At 43.3% G+C, this 21,530-nt stretch overlaps 1 protein-coding gene across 1 annotated transcript in view; it reads right to left on the reverse strand.

Annotated features, from left to right (window-relative positions):
- Positions 1 to 455: 455 nt before the first annotated feature.
- Positions 456 to 21,530, reverse strand: part of LOC119962248 (neuroblast differentiation-associated protein AHNAK-like) — a 158,644-nt gene continuing 137,569 nt past the window's right edge. Inside the window, 6 exon segments of the mRNA XM_038790238.1 lie at positions 456 to 2,964; positions 4,757 to 14,427; positions 14,429 to 16,041; positions 16,043 to 16,975; positions 16,977 to 17,404; positions 17,435 to 21,530. Of these exon segments, the coding sequence (XP_038646166.1) occupies positions 1,826 to 2,964; positions 4,757 to 14,427; positions 14,429 to 16,041; positions 16,043 to 16,975; positions 16,977 to 17,404; positions 17,435 to 21,530 (17,880 nt within the window). The 3' untranslated portion in view covers positions 456 to 1,825.

A 21,530-nucleotide genomic window follows, 5' to 3' on the forward strand; every position in this document is an offset into this window, starting at 1 on the left:
AAATTGAACCCGGGTCCCTGGCGCTGTGAGGCAGCAGTGCTAACCATTGTGCCACCCCATGATTGTGGGCTTGTTATCAGTGGCCACGGTTGGCTTGTGTTTTTGTATCTGTGGTTTTCTTGTTTTCTGATATTTCTATGTATACATGCAAAATGCCTGTAATAAAATTGTATTTTTAAAAAAGTACATAGATGTTTGTTTTATGTGTTAACCCGTGTGCATGGTACTCTGACTCACTCTGTAATCCCCATCCAGGGCCTTAGCTTGTATTAATAAATTTAACTAGCTAGCGACACCAACCTTGCCTGAATTAATTTTTGAAAAGCTCACTCCAACAACAAACAGGTTCCCAACCCACTTTTGGCATCCCAGCAGTCCCACTCAACCACCCACTGGGAGCAGGTCAATTGTGTTCAAATTCCACGTCTTGTCACCACTTCAGCCAAACCAAGCTGTTTTCCAAATTTTATGTCGAAACAGATATTTTATTGATGATACATACACAAAGATGCAAATTAATTAACTGGAAGAAACTTTGCAAAGCAAAATCAATATTCCACATGAGTAATACCCCACAGTAATTGTGTCAGAAATCAACAGCAGTTTTCAGGATACAAATTTTGGTTAATCATATTTACAACAAAAATATTCACACAGATTTGAATACATATTAAAAATTTACAGGAAAAGAGCAAGTTAGAATTATATCTAAGCTCCACATTTTCATTGATTGTATGTTATTCACACACGTGCTCTAAACATGTTCTGGGTCACTGGATTACAAGTACTAGTTCAGTGGCATGTGATGTCCACCATAATCATTTTAGTGGTAACGTGTGGTTAAAAACTGAGTAATGCAGTGGATTCAGCCATCTCTGAGACCTGGATTCAAGACTGATGAGATGAAAGTGCTCCGTACCTTTTAGCTGGAAAAATTCTACGTGATATGAAGTCTAGTGGGTGCAGGCCTATAGCATATACTGTGATATATGCTTCTAAACGCTGAGGTGGATTGAGTGAAAGGAAGGTTCCTTTGCAGTTGAAAATGTTTGATGCTGACATTGGACGTTATGAATGGAAAAGATTACATTCAAGATCATTATCATCACTTACCTTGATGAGTAGAAGAACACTTTTGTCGTGGCACATCCAATTTCACTACTTAGGTCAGTGGCTCATACTCTTTAATGTTCATTATTTAGAACTTGCAGATAATTCAAGTAGTTATTTTTAATTAGAGGTGGGTTGTGGACTTTTTAAAAATGTTAATCCCTGACAAATCTCAATGCCTTCATACTTATTCTTTATTACTGCATTTGTCATTTCTGTCTAACATAATTTGGATGAACAAATGATTTTGAGATAGTACCTCATTAACATTTAGATATTCATGAAACTAACTATGCAGGTGGTTACTCGATCAACTTATGTGAAGGCAAAATGTCTTCAACATTAACTGACTGAAAATCATAGTTAAGGTGTGTATCACTGAATAATGAGTTAAAGGCACAAAGCTTTGACCCAGTTATGTTTAGGTCTGAAGTACATTTTGAGTAGCCTATGCATAGATGTGCAAAACAATATATAACTTACTGAAGTAGTCTATATTTTAAGTTCTGAATCTGTTATTGAACAAGTTCTATTATAATGTGAAAGTGTGATCTTTAACACCTAAAGTAATATGAAATATCCTTATTGTTCTATAAAACACCCCTCTAGCACAGAATAATCAAGTTAGATATTTAGTTAAATGCAGAAAACAGCGAAGGTAACTACTGTGTAAAAGCATCATATCACAATTTTAATAAGGCCGTGAATGCATGTTTTATTCCTTATTTTCTGTCTTTTTATCTTCTTTTGTCTTGGATTTAGTTATGGAGATGGAAACCGAGGAAGGTTGGGATATTTCAGAGAACAGCTTTTGTTGACTCTGAATCATTTCTCTCTTTCTTTGGAAAATAGCAGATGCATCATCAGTAACTGTCGCCTCAGGAGCCATGTCTCCTTGTACGATGGAACTCTCAGTTAAGACAACTACATTTCCTCCAGTTTTGGTACATTTCTTAGTGAAGGTGTGTCCTTCAGAAGATACGGTGTATTCCAATTTGGGGGAGTGAAATTCAGACAGGAATGAAGAACATTCTTTGGTGGACGTCACTGGCTTGGATGCCCCACTGGCAGCTTGCTCTTGAATAAGATATTCTGTAGTGACAACTGTGGAATGTTCTGTCGGATGTGTACGCGTTGAGCCTTCAGGTCGTGAGGATATTGATAGGTCAGGACCTTGAAGGACTCCTGTTTTTCTGATACTTTGTTTTCTCTCATTCGTTTTTGAAATTTTGGTTTCAGTCAGAGCAGCTTGACAAAGCCCAGATGAAGATTCACAGGTTGGAACTTGGCCTTGATGGCAAGATTCAAGTGAAGCCATTTTGCTTGCTTTGGATGCTGGTGCATTCGTGGCAAAACCACCCGATTCCAGCAAGGCAAGCTCAGTTCTCGCCATTGATGTCACTATTTGGCTGGGCATTATCACGTGTGTGCCTGACGTCGGGGTATCAGGGATTTTGCACTTTATTGTTACCATTTGAGTTGTGTCATCTTCAGCTGCTGTATTCTCAGTACCTTTAACAACCACTTTTTTTGATGTAGAGATGATCAATGGTGATACTTCATCTGAAGGTCCCTTAGGTAAATTGTCAACACCATCAGTTTTCATATCAGTGGCTTTGACGCCAAATGTAGCAGCTCCTGAGCTTGATGTTGCAATTTCATGGACAGCTTGCTCTTCACCATCAGTGCCTTTTTCTTTTTTCCATGGGGATGAAAAGCTAATTTTTGGAAATTTAAACCAACTTGTCTTCCCCTTTGATGGGGAACTCTCATCTACTGTTGCTAATTCAGCAGCCTTTTGGACTTTGAGTTCCGGAACCGTTTTATTCATATCCTCACCGGTCTTCCCGTGAACTGAATGAAACATCAGCAGATGTGAAAAAACAAAGTAATACCAGGGAATTCAAATGTAATCTCATCATTTTTCTCTCCTGTATTTTTATGATCAACATTCCAATTCATGGGGGAACAGGTTATTTTTTTCATTTTTTTTGAATGAATGAATATGAAGACATCTAGACTGCTACTTCAGTCATTTACATCTGTAACTCCTTCATGCCGCCTAATTCTAAATGTGTATACTTTCATTGTAGGAACTTTTGTGGTTCAGCAAACTTTCCTCCTTCAATCTCTGGCACTTAGCATACGCCTTCTTTTTAGTTAAATTATCAGCAACATGGTTCTCAATATTGCTACACATGACTGATCATGATACTGATTACTTGTATTCAATTTTGCATGTATATGACTCAAATTATTTGCTATGGATCACAGCTCCTTTCTTTAATGAATGGGCCTCAATATTGATGGCATTCATTTTTAATACTGAAATCGCAGATTTAGGATGCGATTCAGCGGACATAAATATGGTGTTTCATGACGGCTGCAACACTGGGATTCACCCCATTTTCACCGGCATTTCCCGTTTTTTTGGGCCTCCGGGAGTTTCTCCCCATCGACTGAGTTTGCCAGCAGGACCAGCTCCTTGCAGATCAGGCGCCATTCTGACCGGCTGCCCCGATCTCAACATCCCCCCCTTACAGGCCTCCCCTCACCACCAGGACCCCCCTTCAGCCCCCTAATGTTTTGGTGACCACAGAACCCCCCTCCTCAGCCCCCCTCCAATGGGCAAGGCCCCCCCCCCCAGGTCTGAACTCTGGCAGTGCCAACCTGGTACATGGTAATCTTGGCACTGCCAGCCTGGCTGTGCCCTGGTATCCTTGCAGTGCCACCCAGGCACCCTGGCAGTGTCTGGGTGCCTGAGGGATGCCAGGGTACCACCCTGTCCTGTCCCCGACCACTCTTTCTAATGGATTGCGAGACCCCCGAAGTGCCATCATGCCGGGTCCACCTTTGTGGAAACCATTGCTGAACGGTGCCCGGTTGAGGTCTTGCAGACGCAGCTGCTGAAAGCGGTGTCCAGATATTTAAATGAGCCTAATATTATTATCTGGCTTATTCCCAACTAGGGCGGATCCAGATAACGACAGGTGGAGAGAGTCAGGTGACTTACGATTGGCTTGGCACCCGGGGTTCTGTAGGACTCACCCGTTGCGCCTGGTGTGGAGCCGGGCGGAACACGTTGGCAGAATCGTGTCCCTAGTTTTTTTCCATCTAAGATGTGAGTAAGGGTCTCTTGAAGGTTTATTACATAGTCACCAATGAGGATTGAGCATTACATTCTGAACTTTCCATGCACACTTTTCTTTCATCGTATTTACTTCAAAGTACTCCAATGCCAAGTCATATCAACATCTCTTGGGCAAATTTATCTACCATTCATGCCAAAGCTAAGCATTTCCAAATTGTCAGTTTTAACACGCTTTAGCTTGTTATCTCAATTTTACTCATTACCAAACAGTTTGGGGATGAAATGCCTGGCTGAACATCAGATGGGTGACATTGGCCTTTGGAGATATTGCAAAATAGTCAATAAAGAACAGTTATTCTCATTGGTTTTCAGTGGAAAACTAGCTTGGCTGATATGTAAATTGCCCGTTTCACTCTAATGCTCAACTCCAATTTCACCTCTCCAGTTACGTTTGCTCCAAAATTTCAAAGTAATCCACTATTCATGTGTGGTTAAATAATTTTCCGACAATATAACCGACTTAAACATCAAATATCATGACAGCAACATCAGTACCTGCTTCTTTAGTCGCAGCCTTGGCAACCTTAGAACCTTCAGACAATGAGACGTCTTTCCCTGTTGCTTCCATAACAAAGTCGACATCCGGTAAGTTAAATTTAGAAAATAATCGAACTTTTGTCTCAGGTATTTTCAAACTCGGGCCTGCATCTTCTGTTAATGGCATTTTAATCTTTTCACCATCACCTTTGACGTTCGGGTCTGCTAAATCAACATCTACATCTGAAATTGGGACGTGAATGTCAGATGATTGATCTTTAAGGTCCATTGACAGTCCAGGAGCTGTTACATGTTCATGTTTATACCTAGGTGAATCAACATCAATTCGCCCTTCCACTTTTGGAATAGAAGTGTCAACGGAAGGCTTTCTAATCTCAGGTATTTGTAGACTGGCATCAGGGTCTTCAAGGTCAACAGGTGGAAGACTAAAATCACCTTCCACTTTGCCTGATTTGACATGTTTATCAGGCACTTTTACACGTACATCAGATTTTGGAAGTGCGATGTCAACTGTAGGCACGCTGACATCAACGGTCATTTTGGGAGTTTTGATGTCAGGTGCCAAAAATCCGAACTTCAGCGCTTTAAATTTTGGCAATTTCATTTTTCCTGCTCCTGGTTCAATATGTACATCAGACTTCTCCACATCAACTTCACATTCTGGGGCTCTGACGTCAAATTTAGGGTCTTGAATATCTACCTCACGTTTTCCAAATGAAACATCCACATCTGGCTTCTTCACATTCACATCCACCACTGGACCTTTCAATTTTGGAAGTGAAACACCAAACGATGGTAATTTCATAGATGGCATTTTGAACCTCCCACCATCACCTTTCACCTTCAGGTCTGCTGCTGGAACATCTACATCTACAGTTGGTGCATCGATGTCAGTGGTTGGAACTTTAATGTCCACAGACAGTCCCGGAGTTGAAATATCAACTTCAGGTTTAGACATAGAGGTGCCAATATCAAGCTTGCCTGACCCTGTTGGAATACCAACTTCAATTGACAGTTTCTGCACTTCAGGCATTTTTAGACTGATATCTGGTCCTTTGAGTTCAATGTCTCCAACACTGATATCACCTTCCATCTCGCATTGCTTTATATCACCACCTTGCATGTCAATGGGAAGTTCAGATTTTGGTAGTGAGATGCCCCCTTTGGGGAGGTTAACGTCAATGTTGGGCCCTTTAATGTCAGGTGCCAAAAAGCCAAATTCCTTTCCTTTCAATTTTGGCAATTTTATTTTCCCTCCTTTTACCTCGAGATCTACATCAGGTGCCTCCACATCAACTGCACATTCTGGGACTCTGACGTCAATCTTTGGACCTTGAATATCTACCTCCAGTTTTCCTAGTGAATGATCCACATCTGGCTTCTTCACATCTGGACCTTGGAATTTTGGAAGTGAAACACCAAATGCTGGCATTTTCATAGATGGCATTTTGAACCTCCCACCATCACCTTTCACTTTCAGGTCTGCTGCTCCAACATCTACATCTACAGTTGGTGCATGGATGTCAGTGGCTGGAGCTTTAATGGCCACTGACAGACCAGGTGTTGAAATGTCAAGTTCAGGTTTAGTTATGGATGTATCAACATCAAATTTCCCCTTCATTCTTGGAATACCAATATCTATTGATGTTTTCCCCACCTCCGGCATTTTCAGACTGACATCCGGTCCTTTGAGTTCAAGGTCTCCAACATTGACATCACCTACCATCTTGCCGAGTTTACCATCAATGCCAGGAACTTGCATGTCCACATCAGATTTGGGGAGGGAGATGTCAACTTTGGGGAGGTTGATATCAATGTCGGGCGCCTTGATGTCAGGAGCAGAAATTCCAAATTTCGGTCCTTTAAACTTGGGCAACTTTAATTTCCCTCCTTTTCCCTCAAGATCCACGTCAGGCATCTCCACATCAATCTCACATTCTGGGGCTCTGGCTCCAATGTTCAGACCTGGAATATCTACCTCAGCTTTTCCAAGTGAAATATCCATATCTGGCTTCTTCACGCTAACATCTGCCTCTGAGCGTTTGAATTTTGGAAGTGAAACGCCAAACGATGGCATTTTCATGGATGGCATTTTGAACCTCCCACCATCACCTTTCACCTTCAGGCCTGCTGCTGCAACATCGACATCTGCAGTTGGTACATGGATCTCAGTGGTTGGGGCGTTAATGTCCACTGACAGTCTCGGAGCAGAAAGATCAACTTCAGGTTTAGTTATGGATGTATCAACTTCAAATTTCCCTTTCACTTTCGACATCCCAACATCGATTGACATTTCCTCCACTTCAGGCATTTTTACACTGACATCCGGCCCTTTGAGTTCAATGTCTCCAACACTGATATCTCCTTTCATCTTCCCTGGTTTTACATGAACACCAGGCACGTTCACATCTACATCAGATTTTGGTAGTGAGATGTCAACTTTCGGCACTTTGATATCAATGTTGGGACCTTTGACATCAGGTGCTGAAAATCCAAATTTTGGTCCTTTGAATTTAGGCATTTTTATTTTCCCTCCTTTTCCCGTGAGATCTACATCAGGTGCATCTACATCAACTTCATATTCTGGGGCTCTGTTGTCAATTTTCGGACCTTGAATATCTACCTCAGGTTTTCCTAGTGAAAGATCCACATCTGGCTTCTTCACACTCACATCCACATCTGGACCTTGGAATTTTGGAAGTGAAACACCGAATGCTGGCATTTTCATAGATGGCATTTTGAACCTCCCGCCATCACCTTTCACTTTCAGGTCTGCGGCTCCAACATCTACATCTACAGTTGGTACATGGATGTCAGTGGCTGGAGCATTAATGTCCACTGACAGTCCAGGTGTTGAAATGTCAAGTTCAGGTTTAGTTATGGATGTATCAACATCAAATTTCCCCTTCATTCTTGGAATACCAATATCTATTGATGTTTTCCCCACCTCCGGCATTTTCAGACTGACATCCGGTCCTTTGCGTTCAAGGTCTCCAACATTGACATCACCTACCATCTTGCCGAGTTTACCATCAATGCCAGGAACTTGCATGTCCACATCAGATTTGGGGAGGGAGATGTCAACTTTGGGGAGGTTGATATCAATGTCGGGGGCCTTGATGTCAGGTGCTGAAATTCCAAATTTCGGTCCTTTAAACATGGGCAACTTTAATTTCCCTCCTTTTCCCTCAAGATCCACGTCAGGCATCTCCACATCAATCTCACATTCTGGGGCTCTGGCTCCAATGTTCAGACCTGGAATATCTACCCCAGCTTTTCCAAGTGAAATATCCATATCTGGCTTCTTCACGCTAACATCTGCCTCTGAGCGTTTGAATTTTGGAAGTGAAACGCCAAACGATGGCATTTTCATGGTTGGCATTTTGAACCTCCCACCATCACCTTTCACCTTCAGGCCTGCTGCTGCAACATCGACATCTGCAGTTGGTACATGGATCTCAGTGGTTGGGGCGTTAATGTCCACTGACAGTCTCGGAGCAGAAAGATCAACTTCAGGTTTAGTTATGGATGTATCAACTTCAAATTTCCCTTTCACTTTCGACATCCCAACATCGATTGACATTTCCTCCACTTCAGGCATTTTTACACTGACATCCGGCCCTTTGAGTTCAATGTCTCCAACACTGATATCTCCTTTCATCTTCCCTGGTTTTACATGAACACCAGGCACGTTCACATCTACATCAGATTTTGGTACTGAGATGTCAACTTTCGGCAGTTTGATATCAATGTTGGGACCTTTGACATCAGGTGCTGAAAATCCAAATTTTGGTCCTTTGAATTTAGGCATTTTTATTTTCCCTCCTTTTCCCGTGAGATCTACATCAGGTGCATCTACATCAACTTCATATTCTGGGGCTCTGACGTCAATCTTCGGACCTTGAATATCTGCCTCAGGTTTTCCTAGTGAAAGATCCATATCTGGCTTCTTCACACTCACATCCACATCTGGACCTTGGAATTTTGGAAGTGAAACACCGAATGCTGGCATTTTCATAGATGGCATTTTGAACCTCCCGCCATCACCTTTCACTTTCAGGTCTGCGGCTCCAACATCTACATCTACAGTTGGTACATGGATGTCAGTGGCTGGAGCATTAATGTCCACTGACAGTCCAGGTGTTGAAATGTCAAGTTCAGGTTTAGTTATGGATGTATCAACATCAAATTTCCCCTTCATTCTTGGAATACCAATATCTATTGATGTTTTCCCCACCTCCGGCATTTTCAGACTGACATCCGGTCCTTTGAGTTCAAGGTCTCCAACATTGACAGCACCTTCCATATTTCCTAGTTTACCATCAATGCCAGGCACTTGCATGTCCACACCAGATTTGGGGAGGGAGATGTCAACTTTGGGGAGATTGATATCAATGTCGGGCGCCTTGATGTCAGGAGCAGAAATTCCAAATTTCGGTCCTTTAAACTTGGGCAACTTTAATTTCCCTCCTTTTCCCTCAAGATCCACGTCAGGCATCTCCACGTCAATCTCACATTCTGGGGCTCTGGCTCCAATGTTCAGACCTGGAATATCTACCTCAGCTTTTCCAAGTGAAATATCCATATCTGGCTTCTTCACGCTAACATCTGCCTCTGAGCGTTTGAATTTTGGAAGTGAAACGCCAAACGATGGCATTTTCATGGTTGGCATTTTGAACCTCCCACCATCACCTTTCACCTTCAGGCCTGCTGCTGCAACATCGACATCTGCAGTTGGTACATGGATCTCAGTGGTTGGGGCGTTAATGTCCACTGACAGTCTCGGAGCAGAAAGATCAACTTCAGGTTTAGTTATGGATGTATCAACTTCAAATTTCCCTTTCACTTTCGACATCCCAACATCGATTGACATTTCCTCCACTTCAGGCATTTTTACACTGACATCCGGCCCTTTGAGTTCAATGTCTCCAACACTGATATCTCCTTTCATCATCCCTGGTTTTACATGAACACCAGGCACGTTCACATCTACATCAGATTTTGGTAGTGAGATGTCAACTTTCGGCAGTTTGATATCAATGTTGGGACCTTTGACATCAGGTGCTGAAAATCCAAATTTTGGTCCTTTGAATTTAGGCATTTTTATTTTCCCTCCTTTTCCCGTGAGATCTACATCAGGTGCATCTACATCAACTTCATATTCTGGGGCTCTGACGTCAATCTTCGGACCTTGAATATCTACCTCAGGTTTTCCTAGTGAAAGATCCACATCTGGCTTCTTCACACTCACATCCACATCTGGACCTTGGAATTTTGGAAGTGAAACACCGAATGTTGGCATTTTCATAGATGGCATTTTGAACCTCCCGCCATCACCTTTCACTTTCAGGTCTGCGGCTCCAACATCTACATCTACAGTTGGTACATGGATGTCAGTGGCTGGAGCATTAATGTCCACTGACAGTCCAGGTGTTGAAATGTCAAGTTCAGGTTTAGTTATGGATGTATCAACATCAAATTTCCCCTTCATTCTTGGAATACCAATATCTATTGATGTTTTCCCCACCTCCGGCATTTTCAGACTGATATCCGGTCCTTTGAGTTCAAGGTCTCCAACATTGACAGCACCTTCCATATTTCCTAGTTTACCATCAATGCCAGGCACTTGCATGTCCACACCAGATTTGGGGAGGGAGATGTCAACTTTGGGGAGATTGATATCAATGTCGGGCGCCTTGATGTCAGGTGCTGAAATTCCAAATTTCGGTCCTTTAAACTTGGGCAACTTTAATTTTCCTCCTTTTCCCTCAAGATCCACATCAGGCATCTCCACATCAACCTCACATTCTGGGGCTCTGGCTCCAATGTTCAGACCTGGAATATCTACCTCAGCTTTTCCAAGTGAAATATCCATATCTGGCTTCTTCACGCTAACATCCGCCTCTGAGCGTTTGAATTTTGGAAGTGAAACGCCAAACGATGGCATTTTCATGGATGGCATTTTGAACCTCCCACCATCACCTTTCACCTTCAGGCCTGCTGCTGCAACATCGACATCTGCAGTTGGTACATGGATCTCAGTGGTTGGGGCGTTAATGTCCACTGACAGTCTCGGAGCAGAAAGATCAACTTCAGGTTTAGTTATGGATGTATCAACTTCAAATTTCCCCTTCACTTTCGGCATCCCAACATCGATTGACATTTCCTCCACTTCAGGCATTTTTACACTGACATCCGGCCCTTTGAGTTTAATGTCTCCAACACTGATATCTCCTTTCATCTTCCCTGGTTTTACATGAACACCATGCACGTTCACATCTACATCAGATTTTGGTAGTGAGATGTCAACTTTCGGCAGTTTGATATCAATGTTGGGACCTTTGACATCAGGTGCTGAAAATCCAAATTTTGGTCCTTTGAATTTAGGCATTTTTATTTTCCCTCCTTTTCCCGTGAGATCTACATCAGGTGCATCTACATCAACTTCATATTCTGGGGCTCTGACGTCAATCTTCGGACCTTGAATATCTACCTCAGGTTTTCCTAGTGAAAGATCCACATCTGGCTTCTTCACACTCACATCCACATCTGGACCTTGGAATTTTGGAAGTGAAACACCGAATGCTGGCATTTTCATAGATGGCATTTTGAACCTCCCGCCATCACCTTTCACTTTCAGGTCTGCGGCTCCAACATCTACATCTACAGTTGGTACATGGATGTCAGTGGCTGGAGCATTAATGTCCACTGACAGTCCAGGTGTTGAAATGTCAAGTTCAGGTTTAGTTATGGATGTATCAACATCAAATTTCCCCTTCATTCTTGGAATACCAATATCTATTGATGTTTTCCCCACCTCCGGCATTTTCAGACTGACATCCGGTCCTTTGAGTTCAAGGTCTCCAACATTGACAGCACCTTCCATATTTCCTAGTTTACCATCAATGCCAGGCACTTGCATGTCCACACCAGATTTGGGGAGGGAGATGTCAACTTTGGGGAGATTGATATCAATGTCGGGCGCCTTGATGTCAGGAGCAGAAATTCCAAATTTCGGTCCTTTAAACTTGGGCAACTTTAATTTCCCTCCTTTTCCCTCAAGATCCACGTCAGGCATCTCCACGTCAATCTCACATTCTGGGGCTCTGGCTCCAATGTTCAGACCTGGAATATCTACCTCAGCTTTTCCAAGTGAAATATCCATATCTGGCTTCTTCACGCTAACATCTGCCTCTGAGCGTTTGAATTTTGGAAGTGAAACGCCAAACGATGGCATTTTCATGGTTGGCATTTTGAACCTCCCACCATCACCTTTCACCTTCAGGCCTGCTGCTGCAACATCGACATCTGCAGTTGGTACATGGATCTCAGTGGTTGGGGCGTTAATGTCCACTGACAGTCTCGGAGCAGAAAGATCAACTTCAGGTTTAGTTATGGATGTATCAACTTCAAATTTCCCTTTCACTTTCGACATCCCAACATCGATTGACATTTCCTCCACTTCAGGCATTTTTACACTGACATCCGGCCCTTTGAGTTCAATGTCTCCAACACTGATATCTCCTTTCATCTTCCCTGGTTTTACATGAACACCAGGCACGTTCACATCTACATCAGATTTTGGTAGTGAGATGTCAACTTTCGGCAGTTTGATATCAATGTTGGGACCTTTGACATCAGGTGCTGAAAATCCAAATTTTGGTCCTTTGAATTTAGGCATTTTTATTTTCCCTCCTTTTCCCGTGAGATCTACATCAGGTGCATCTACATCAACTTCATATTCTGGGGCTCTGACGTCAATCTTCGGACCTTGAATATCTACCTCAGGTTTTCCTAGTGAAAGATCCACATCTGGCTTCTTCACACTCACATCCACATCTGGACCTTGGAATTTTGGAAGTGAAACACCGAATGCTGGCATTTTCATAGATGGCATTTTGAACCTCCCGCCATCACCTTTCACTTTCAGGTCTGCGGCTCCAACATCTACATCTACAGTTGGTACATGGATGTCAGTGGCTGGAGCATTAATGTCCACTGACAGTCCAGGTGTTGAAATGTCAAGTTCAGGTTTAGTTATGGATGTATCAACATCAAATTTCCCCTTCATTCTTGGAATACCAATATCTATTGATGTTTTCCCCACCTCCGGCATTTTCAGACTGATATCCGGTCCTTTGAGTTCAAGGTCTCCAACATTGACAGCACCTTCCATATTTCCTAGTTTACCATCAATGCCAGGCACTTGCATGTCCACACCAGATTTGGGGAGGGAGATGTCAACTTTGGGGAGATTGATATCAATGTCGGGCGCCTTGATGTCAGGTGCTGAAATTCCAAATTTCGGTCCTTTAAACTTGGGCAACTTTAATTTTCCTCCTTTTCCCTCAAGATCCACGTCAGGCATCTCCACATCAATCTCACATTCTGGGGCTCTGGCTCCAATGTTCAGACCTGGAATATCTACCTCAGCTTTTCCAAGTGAAATATCCATATCTGGCTTCTTCACGCTAACATCCGCCTCTGAGCGTTTGAATTTTGGAAGTGAAACGCCAAACGATGGCATTTTCATGGATGGCATTTTGAACCTCCCACCATCACCTTTCACCTTCAGGCCTGCTGCTGCAACATCGACATCTGCAGTTGGTACATGGATCTCAGTGGTTGGGGCGTTAATGTCCACTGACAGTCTCGGAGCAGAAAGATCAACTTCAGGTTTAGTTATGGATGTATCAACTTCAAATTTCCCCTTCACTTTCGGCATCCCAACACCGATTGACATTTCCTCCACTTCAGGCATTTTTACACTGACACCCGGCCCTTTGAGTTCAATGTCTCCAACACTGATATCTCCTTTCATCTTCCCTGGTTTTACATGAACACCAGGCACGTTCACATCTACATCAGATTTTGGTAGTGAGATGTCAACTTTCGGCAGTTTGATATCAATGTTGGGACCTTTGACATCAGGTGCTGAAAATCCAAATTTTGGTCCTTTGAATTTAGGCATTTTTATTTTCCCTCCTTTTCCCGTGAGATCTACATCAGGTGCATCTACATCAACTTCATATTCTGGGGCTCTGACGTCAATCTTCGGACCTTGAATATCTACCTCAGGTTTTCCTAGTGAAAGATCCACATCTGGCTTCTTCACACTCACATCCACATCTGGACCTTGGAATTTTGGAAGTGAAACACCGAATGCTGGCATTTTCATAGATGGCATTTTGAACCTCCCGCCATCACCTTTCACTTTCAGGTCTGCGGCTCCAACATCTACATCTACAGTTGGTACATGGATGTCAGTGGCTGGAGCATTAATGTCCACTGACAGTCCAGGTGTTGAAATGTCAAGTTCAGGTTTAGTTATGGATGTATCAACATCAAATTTCCCCTTCATTCTTGGAATACCAATATCTATTGATGTTTTCCCCACCTCCGGCATTTTCAGACTGATATCCGGTCCTTTGAGTTCAAGGTCTCCAACATTGACAGCACCTTCTATATTTCCTAGTTTACCATCAATGCCAGGCACTTGCATGTCCACACCAGATTTGGGGAGGGAGATGTCAACTTTGGGGAGATTGATATCAATGTCGGGCGCCTTGATGTCAGGAGCTGAAATTCCAAATTTCGGTCCTTTAAACTTGGGCAACTTTAATTTTCCTCCTTTTCCCTCAAGATCCACGTCAGGCATCTCCACATCAATCCTCACATTCTGGGGCTCTGGCTCCAATGTTCAGACCTGGAATATCTACCTCAGCTTTTCCAAGTGAAATATCCATATCTGGCTTCTTCACGCTAACATCTGCCTCTGAGCGTTTGAATTTTGGAAGTGAAACGCCAAACGATGGCATTTTCATGGTTGGCATTTTGAACCTCCCACCATCACCTTTCACCTTCAGGCCTGCTGCTGCAACATCGACATCTGCAGTTGGTACATGGATCTCAGTGGTTGGGGCGTTAATGTCCACTGACAGTCTCGGAGCAGAAAGATCAACTTCAGGTTTAGTTATGGATGTATCAACTTCAAATTTCCCTTTCACTTTCGGCATCCCAACATCGATTGACATTTCCTCCACTTCAGGCATTTTTACACTGACATCCGGCCCTTTGGGTTTAATGTCTCCAACACTGATATCTCCTTTCATCTTCCCTGGTTTTACATGAACACCATGCACGTTCACATCTACATCAGATTTTGGTACTGAGATGTCAACTTTCGGCAGTTTGATATCAATGTTGGGACCTTTGACATCAGGTGCTGAAAATCCAAATTTTGGTCCTTTGAATTTAGGCATTTTTATTTTCCCTCCTTTTCCCGTGAGATCTACATCAGGTGCATCTACATCAACTTCATATTCTGGGGCTCTGACGTCAATCTTCGGACCTTGAATATCTACCTCAGGTTTTCCTAGTGAAAGATCCACATCTGGCTCCTTCACACTCACATCCACATCTGGACCTTGGAATTTTGGAAGTGAAACACCGAATGCTGGCATTTTCATAGATGGCATTTTGAACCTCCCGCCATCACCTTTCACTTTCAGGTCTGCGGCTCCAACATCTACATCTACAGTTGGTACATGGATGTCAGTGGCTGGAGCATTAATGTCCACTGACAGTCCAGGTGTTGAAATGTCAAGTTCAGGTTTAGTTATGGATGTATCAACATCAAATTTCCCCTTCATTCTTGGAATACCAATATCTATTGATGTTTTCCCCACCTCCGGCATTTTCAGACTGATATCCGGTCCTTTGAGTTCAAGGTCTCCAACATTGACAGCACCTTCTATATTTCCTAGTTTACCATCAATGCCAGGCACTTGCATGTCCACACCAGATTTGGGGAGGGAGATGTCAACTTTGGGGAGATTGATATCAATGTCGGGCGCCTTGATGTCAGGTGCTGAAATTCCAAATTTCGGTCCTTTAAACTTGGGCAACTTTAATTTTCCTCCTTTTCCCTCAAGATCCACGTCAGGTATCTCCACATCAACCTCACATTCTGGGGCTCTGGCTCCAATGTTCAGACCTGGAATATCTACCTCAGCTTTTCCAAGTGAAATATCCATATCTGGCTTCTTCACGCTAACATCCGCCTCTGAGCGTTTGAATTTTGGAAGTGAAACGCCAAACGATGGCATTTTCATGGATGGCATTTTGAACCTCCCACCATCACCTTTCACCTTCAGGCCTGCTGCTGCAACATCGACATCTGCAGTTGGTACATGGATCTCAGTGGTTGGGGCGTTAATGTCCACTGACAGTCTCGGAGCAGAAAGATCAACTTCAGGTTTAGTTATGGATGTATCAACTTCAAATTTCCCCTTTCACTTTCGGCATCCCAACACCGATTGACATTTCCTCCACTTCAGGCATTTTTACACTGACATCCGGCCCTTTGAGTTCAATGTCTCCAACACTGATATCTCCTTTCATCTTCCCTGGTTTTACATGAACACCAGGCACGTTCACATCTACATCAGATTTTGGTAGTGAGATGTCAACTTTCGGCAGTTTGATATCAATGTTGGGACCTTTGACATCAGGTGCTGAAAATCCAAATTTTGGTCCTTTGAATTTAGGCATTTTTATTTTCCCTCCTTTTCCCGTGAGATCTACATCAGGTGCATCTACATCAACTTCATATTCTGGGGCTCTGACGTCAATCTTCGGACCTTGAATATCTACCTCAGGTTTTCCTAGTGAAAGATCCACATCTGGCTTCTTCACACTCACATCCACATCTGGACCTTGGAATTTTGGAAGTGAAACACCGAATGCTGGCATTTTCATAGATGGCATTTTGAACCTCCCGCCATCACCTTTCACTTTCAGGTCTGCGGCTCCAACATCTACATCTACAGTTGGTACATGGATGTCAGTGGCTGGAGCATTAATGTCCACTGACAGTCCAGGTGTTGAAATGTCAAGTTCAGGTTTAGTTATGGATGTATCAACATCAAATTTCCCCTTCATTCTTGGAATACCAATATCTATTGATGTTTTCCCCACCTCCGGCATTTTCAGACTGATATCCGGTCCTTTGAGTTCAAGGTCTCCAACATTGACAGCACCTTCTATATTTCCTAGTTTACCATCAATGCCAGGCACTTGCATGTCCACACCAGATTTGGGGAGGGAGATGTCAACTTTGGGGAGATTGATATCAATGTCGGGGGCCTTGATGTCAGGAGCTGAAATTCCAAATTTCGGTCCTTTAAACTTGGGCAACTTTAATTTTCCCTCCTTTTCCCTCAAGATCCACGTCAGGCATCTCCACATCAACCTCACATTCTGGGGCTCTGGCTCCAATGTTCAGACCTGGAATATCTACCTCAGCTTTTCCAAGTGAAATATCCATATCTGGCTTCTTCACGCTAACATCCGCCTCTGAGCGTTTGAATTTTGGAAGTGAAACGCCAAACGATGGCATTTTCATGGATGGCATTTTGAACCTCCCACCATCACCTTTCACCTTCAGGCCTGCTGCTGCAACATCGACATCTGCAGTTGGTACATGGATCTCAGTGGTTGGGGCGTTAATGTCCACTGACAGTCTCGGAGCAGAAAGATCAACTTCAGGTTTAGTTATGGATGTATCAACTTCAAATTTCCCTTTCACTTTCGGCATCCCAACATCGATTGACATTTCCTCCACTTCAGGCATTTTACACTGACATCCGGCCCTTTGGGTTTAATGTCTCCAACACTGATATCTCCTTTCATCATTCCCTGGTTTTACATGAACACCATGCACGTTCACATCTACATCAGATTTTGGTACTGAGATGTCAACTTTCGGCAGTTTGATATCAATGTTGGGACCTTTGACATCAGGTGCTGAAAATCCAAATTTTGGTCCTTTGAATTTAGGCATTTTTATTTTCCCTCCTTTTCCCGTGAGATCTACATCAGGTGCATCTACATCAACTTCATATTCTGGGGCTCTGACGTCAATCTTCGGACCTTGAATATCTACCTCAGGTTTTCCTAGTGAAAGATCCACATCTGGCTCCTTCACACTCACATCCACATCTGGACCTTGGAATTTTGGAAGTGAAACACCGAATGCTGGCATTTTCATAGATGGCATTTTGAACCTCCCGCCATCACCTTTCACTTTCAGGTCTGCGGCTCCAACATCTACATCTACAGTTGGTACATGGATGTCAGTGGCTGGAGCATTAATGTCCACTGACAGTCCAGGTGTTGAAATGTCAAGTTCAGGTTTAGTTATGGATGTATCAACATCAAATTTCCCCTTCATTCTTGGAATACCAATATCTATTGATGTTTTCCCCACCTCCGGCATTTTCAGACTGATATCCGGTCCTTTGAGTTCAAGGTCTCCAACATTGACAGCACCTTCTATATTTCCTAGTTTACCATCAATGCCAGGCACTTGCATGTCCACACCAGATTTGGGGAGGGAGATGTCAACTTTGGGGAGATTGATATCAATGTCGGGCGCCTTGATGTCAGGTGCTGAAATTCCAAATTTCGGTCCTTTAAACTTGGGCAACTTTAATTTTCCCTCCTTTCCCTCAAGATCCACGTCAGGCATCTCCACATCAACCTCACATTCTGGGGCTCTGGCTCCAATGTTCAGACCTGGAATATCTACCTCAGCTTTTCCAAGTGAAATATCCATATCTGGCTTCTTCACGCTAACATCCGCCTCTGAGCGTTTGAATTTTGGAAGTGAAACGCCAAACGATGGCATTTTCATGGATGGCATTTTGAACCTCCCACCATCACCTTTCACCTTCAGGCCTGCTGCTGCAACATCGACATCTGCAGTTGGTACATGGATCTCAGTGGTTGGGGCGTTAATGTCCACTGACAGTCTCGGAGCAGAAAGATCAACTTCAGGTTTAGTTATGGATGTATCAACTTCAAATTTCCCCTTCACTTTCGGCATCCCAACATCGATTGACATTTCCTCCACTTCAGGCATTTTTACACTGACATCCGGCCCTTTGAGTTCAATGTCTCCAACACTGATATCTCCTTTCATCTTCCCTGGTTTTACATGAACACCAGGCACGTTCACATCTACATCAGATTTTGGTAGTGAGATGTCAACTTTCGGCAGTTTGATATCAATGTTGGGACCTTTGACATCAGGTGCTGAAAATCCAAATTTTGGTCCTTTGAATTTAGGCATTTTTATTTTCCCTCCTTTTCCCGTGAGATCTACATCAGGTGCATCTACATCAACTTCATATTCTGGGGCTCTGACGTCAATCTTCGGACCTTGAATATCTACCTCAGGTTTTCCTAGTGAAAGATCCACATCTGGCTTCTTCACACTCACATCCACATCTGGACCTTGGAATTTTGGAAGTGAAACACCGAATGCTGGCATTTTCATAGATGGCATTTTGAACCTCCCGCCATCACCTTTCACTTTCAGGTCTGCGGCTCCAACATCTACATCTACAGTTGGTACATGGATGTCAGTGGCTGGAGCATTAATGTCCACTGACAGTCCAGGTGTTGAAATGTCAAGTTCAGGTTTAGTTATGGATGTATCAACATCAAATTTCCCCTTCATTCTTGGAATACCAATATCTATTGATGTTTTCCCCACCTCCGGCATTTTCAGACTGATATCCGGTCCTTTGAGTTCAAGGTCTCCAACATTGACAGCACCTTCTATATTTCCTAGTTTACCATCAATGCCAGGCACTTGCATGTCCACACCAGATTTGGGGAGGGAGATGTCAACTTTGGGGAGATTGATATCAATGTCGGGGGCCTTGATGTCAGGAGCTGAAATTCCAAATTTCGGTCCTTTAAACTTGGGCAACTTTAATTTTCCTCCTTTTCCCTCAAGATCCACGTCAGGCATCTCCACATCAACCTCAAATTCTGGGGCTCTGGCTCCAATGTTCAGACCTGGAATATCTACCTCAGCTTTTCCAAGTGAAATATCCATATCTGGCTTCTTCACGCTAACATCCGCCTCTGAGCGTTTGAATTTTGGAAGTGAAACGCCAAACGATGGCATTTTCATGGATGGCATTTTGAACCTCCCACCATCACCTTTCACCTTCAGGCCTGCTGCTGCAACATCGACATCTGCAGTTGGTACATGGATCTCAGTGGTTGGGGCGTTAATGTCCACTGACAGTCTCGGAGCAGAAAGATCAACTTCAGGTTTAGTTATGGATGTATCAACTTCAAATTTCCCTTTCACTTTCGGCATCCCAACATCGATTGACATTTCCTCCACTTCAGGCATTTTTACACTGACATCCGGCCCTTTGGGTTTAATGTCTCCAACACTGATATCTCCTTTCATCTTCCCTGGTTTTACATGAACACCATGCACGTTCACATCTACATCAGATTTTGGTACTGAGATGTCAACTTTCGGCAGTTTGATATCAATGTTGGGACCTTTGACATCAGGTGCTGAAAATCCAAATTTTGGTCCTTTGAATTTAGGCATTTTTATTTTCCCTCCTTTTCCCGTGAGATCTACATCAGGTGCATCTACATCAACTTCATATTCTGGGGCTCTGACGTCAATCTTCGGACCTTGAATATCTACCTCAGGTTTTCCTAGTGAAAGATCCACATCTGGCTTCTTCACACTCACATCCACATCTGGACCTTGGAATTTTGGAAGTGAAACACCGAATGCTGGCATTTTCATAGATGGCATTTTGAACCTCCCGCCATCACCTTTCACTTTCAGGTCTGCGGCTCCAACATCTACATCTACAGTTGGTACATGGATGTCAGTGGCTGGAGCATTAATGTCCACTGACAGTCCAGGTGTTGAAATGTCAAGTTCAGGTTTAGTTATGGATGTATCAACATCAAATTTCCCCTTCATTCTTGGAATACCAATATCTATTGATGTTTTCCCCACCTCCGCCATTTTCAGACTGATATCCGGTCCTTTGAGTTCAAGGTCGCCAACATTGACAGCACCTTCTATATTTCCTAGTTTACCATCAATGCCAGGCACTTGCATGTCCACACCAGATTTGGGGAGGGAGATGTCAACTTTGGGGAGATTGATATCAATGTCGGGCGCCTTGATGTCAGGTGCTGAAATTCCAAATTTCGGTCCTTTAAACTTGGGCAACTTTAATTTTCCTCCTTTTCCCTCAAGATCCACGTCAGGCATCTCCACATCAACCTCACATTCTGGGGCTCTGGCTCCAATGTTCAGACCTGGAATATCTACCTCAGCTTTTCCAAGTGAAATATCCATATCTGGCTTCTTCACGCTAACCTCCGCCTCTGAGCGTTTGAATTTTGGAAGTGAAACGCCAAACGATGGCATTTTCATGGATGGCATTTTGAACCTCCCACCATCACCTTTCACCTTCAGGCCTGGTGCTGCAACATCGACATCTGCAGTTGGTACATGGATCTCAGTGGTTGGGGCGTTAATGTCCACTGACAGTATCGGAGCAGAAAGATCAACTTCAGGTTTAGTTATGGATGTATCAACTTCAAATTTCCCCTTCACTTTCGGCATCCCAACACCGATTGACATTTCCTCCACTTCAGGCATTTTTACACTGACACCCGGCCCTTTGAGTTCAATGTCTCCAACACTGATATCTCCTTTCATCATCCCTGGTTTTACATGAACACCAGGCACGTTCACATCTACATCAGATTTTGGTAGTGAGATGTCAACTTTCGGCAGTTTGATATCAATGTTGGGACCTTTGACATCAGGTGCTGAAAATCCAAATTTTGGTCCTTTGAATTTAGGCATTTTTATTTTCCCTCCTTTTCCCGTGAGATCTACATCAGGTGCATCTACATCAACTTC

This window comes from Scyliorhinus canicula, chromosome 2, assembly GCF_902713615.1.
Source record: "Scyliorhinus canicula chromosome 2, sScyCan1.1, whole genome shotgun sequence".
NCBI classification, from domain to species: Eukaryota; Metazoa; Chordata; class Chondrichthyes; order Carcharhiniformes; family Scyliorhinidae; genus Scyliorhinus; species Scyliorhinus canicula.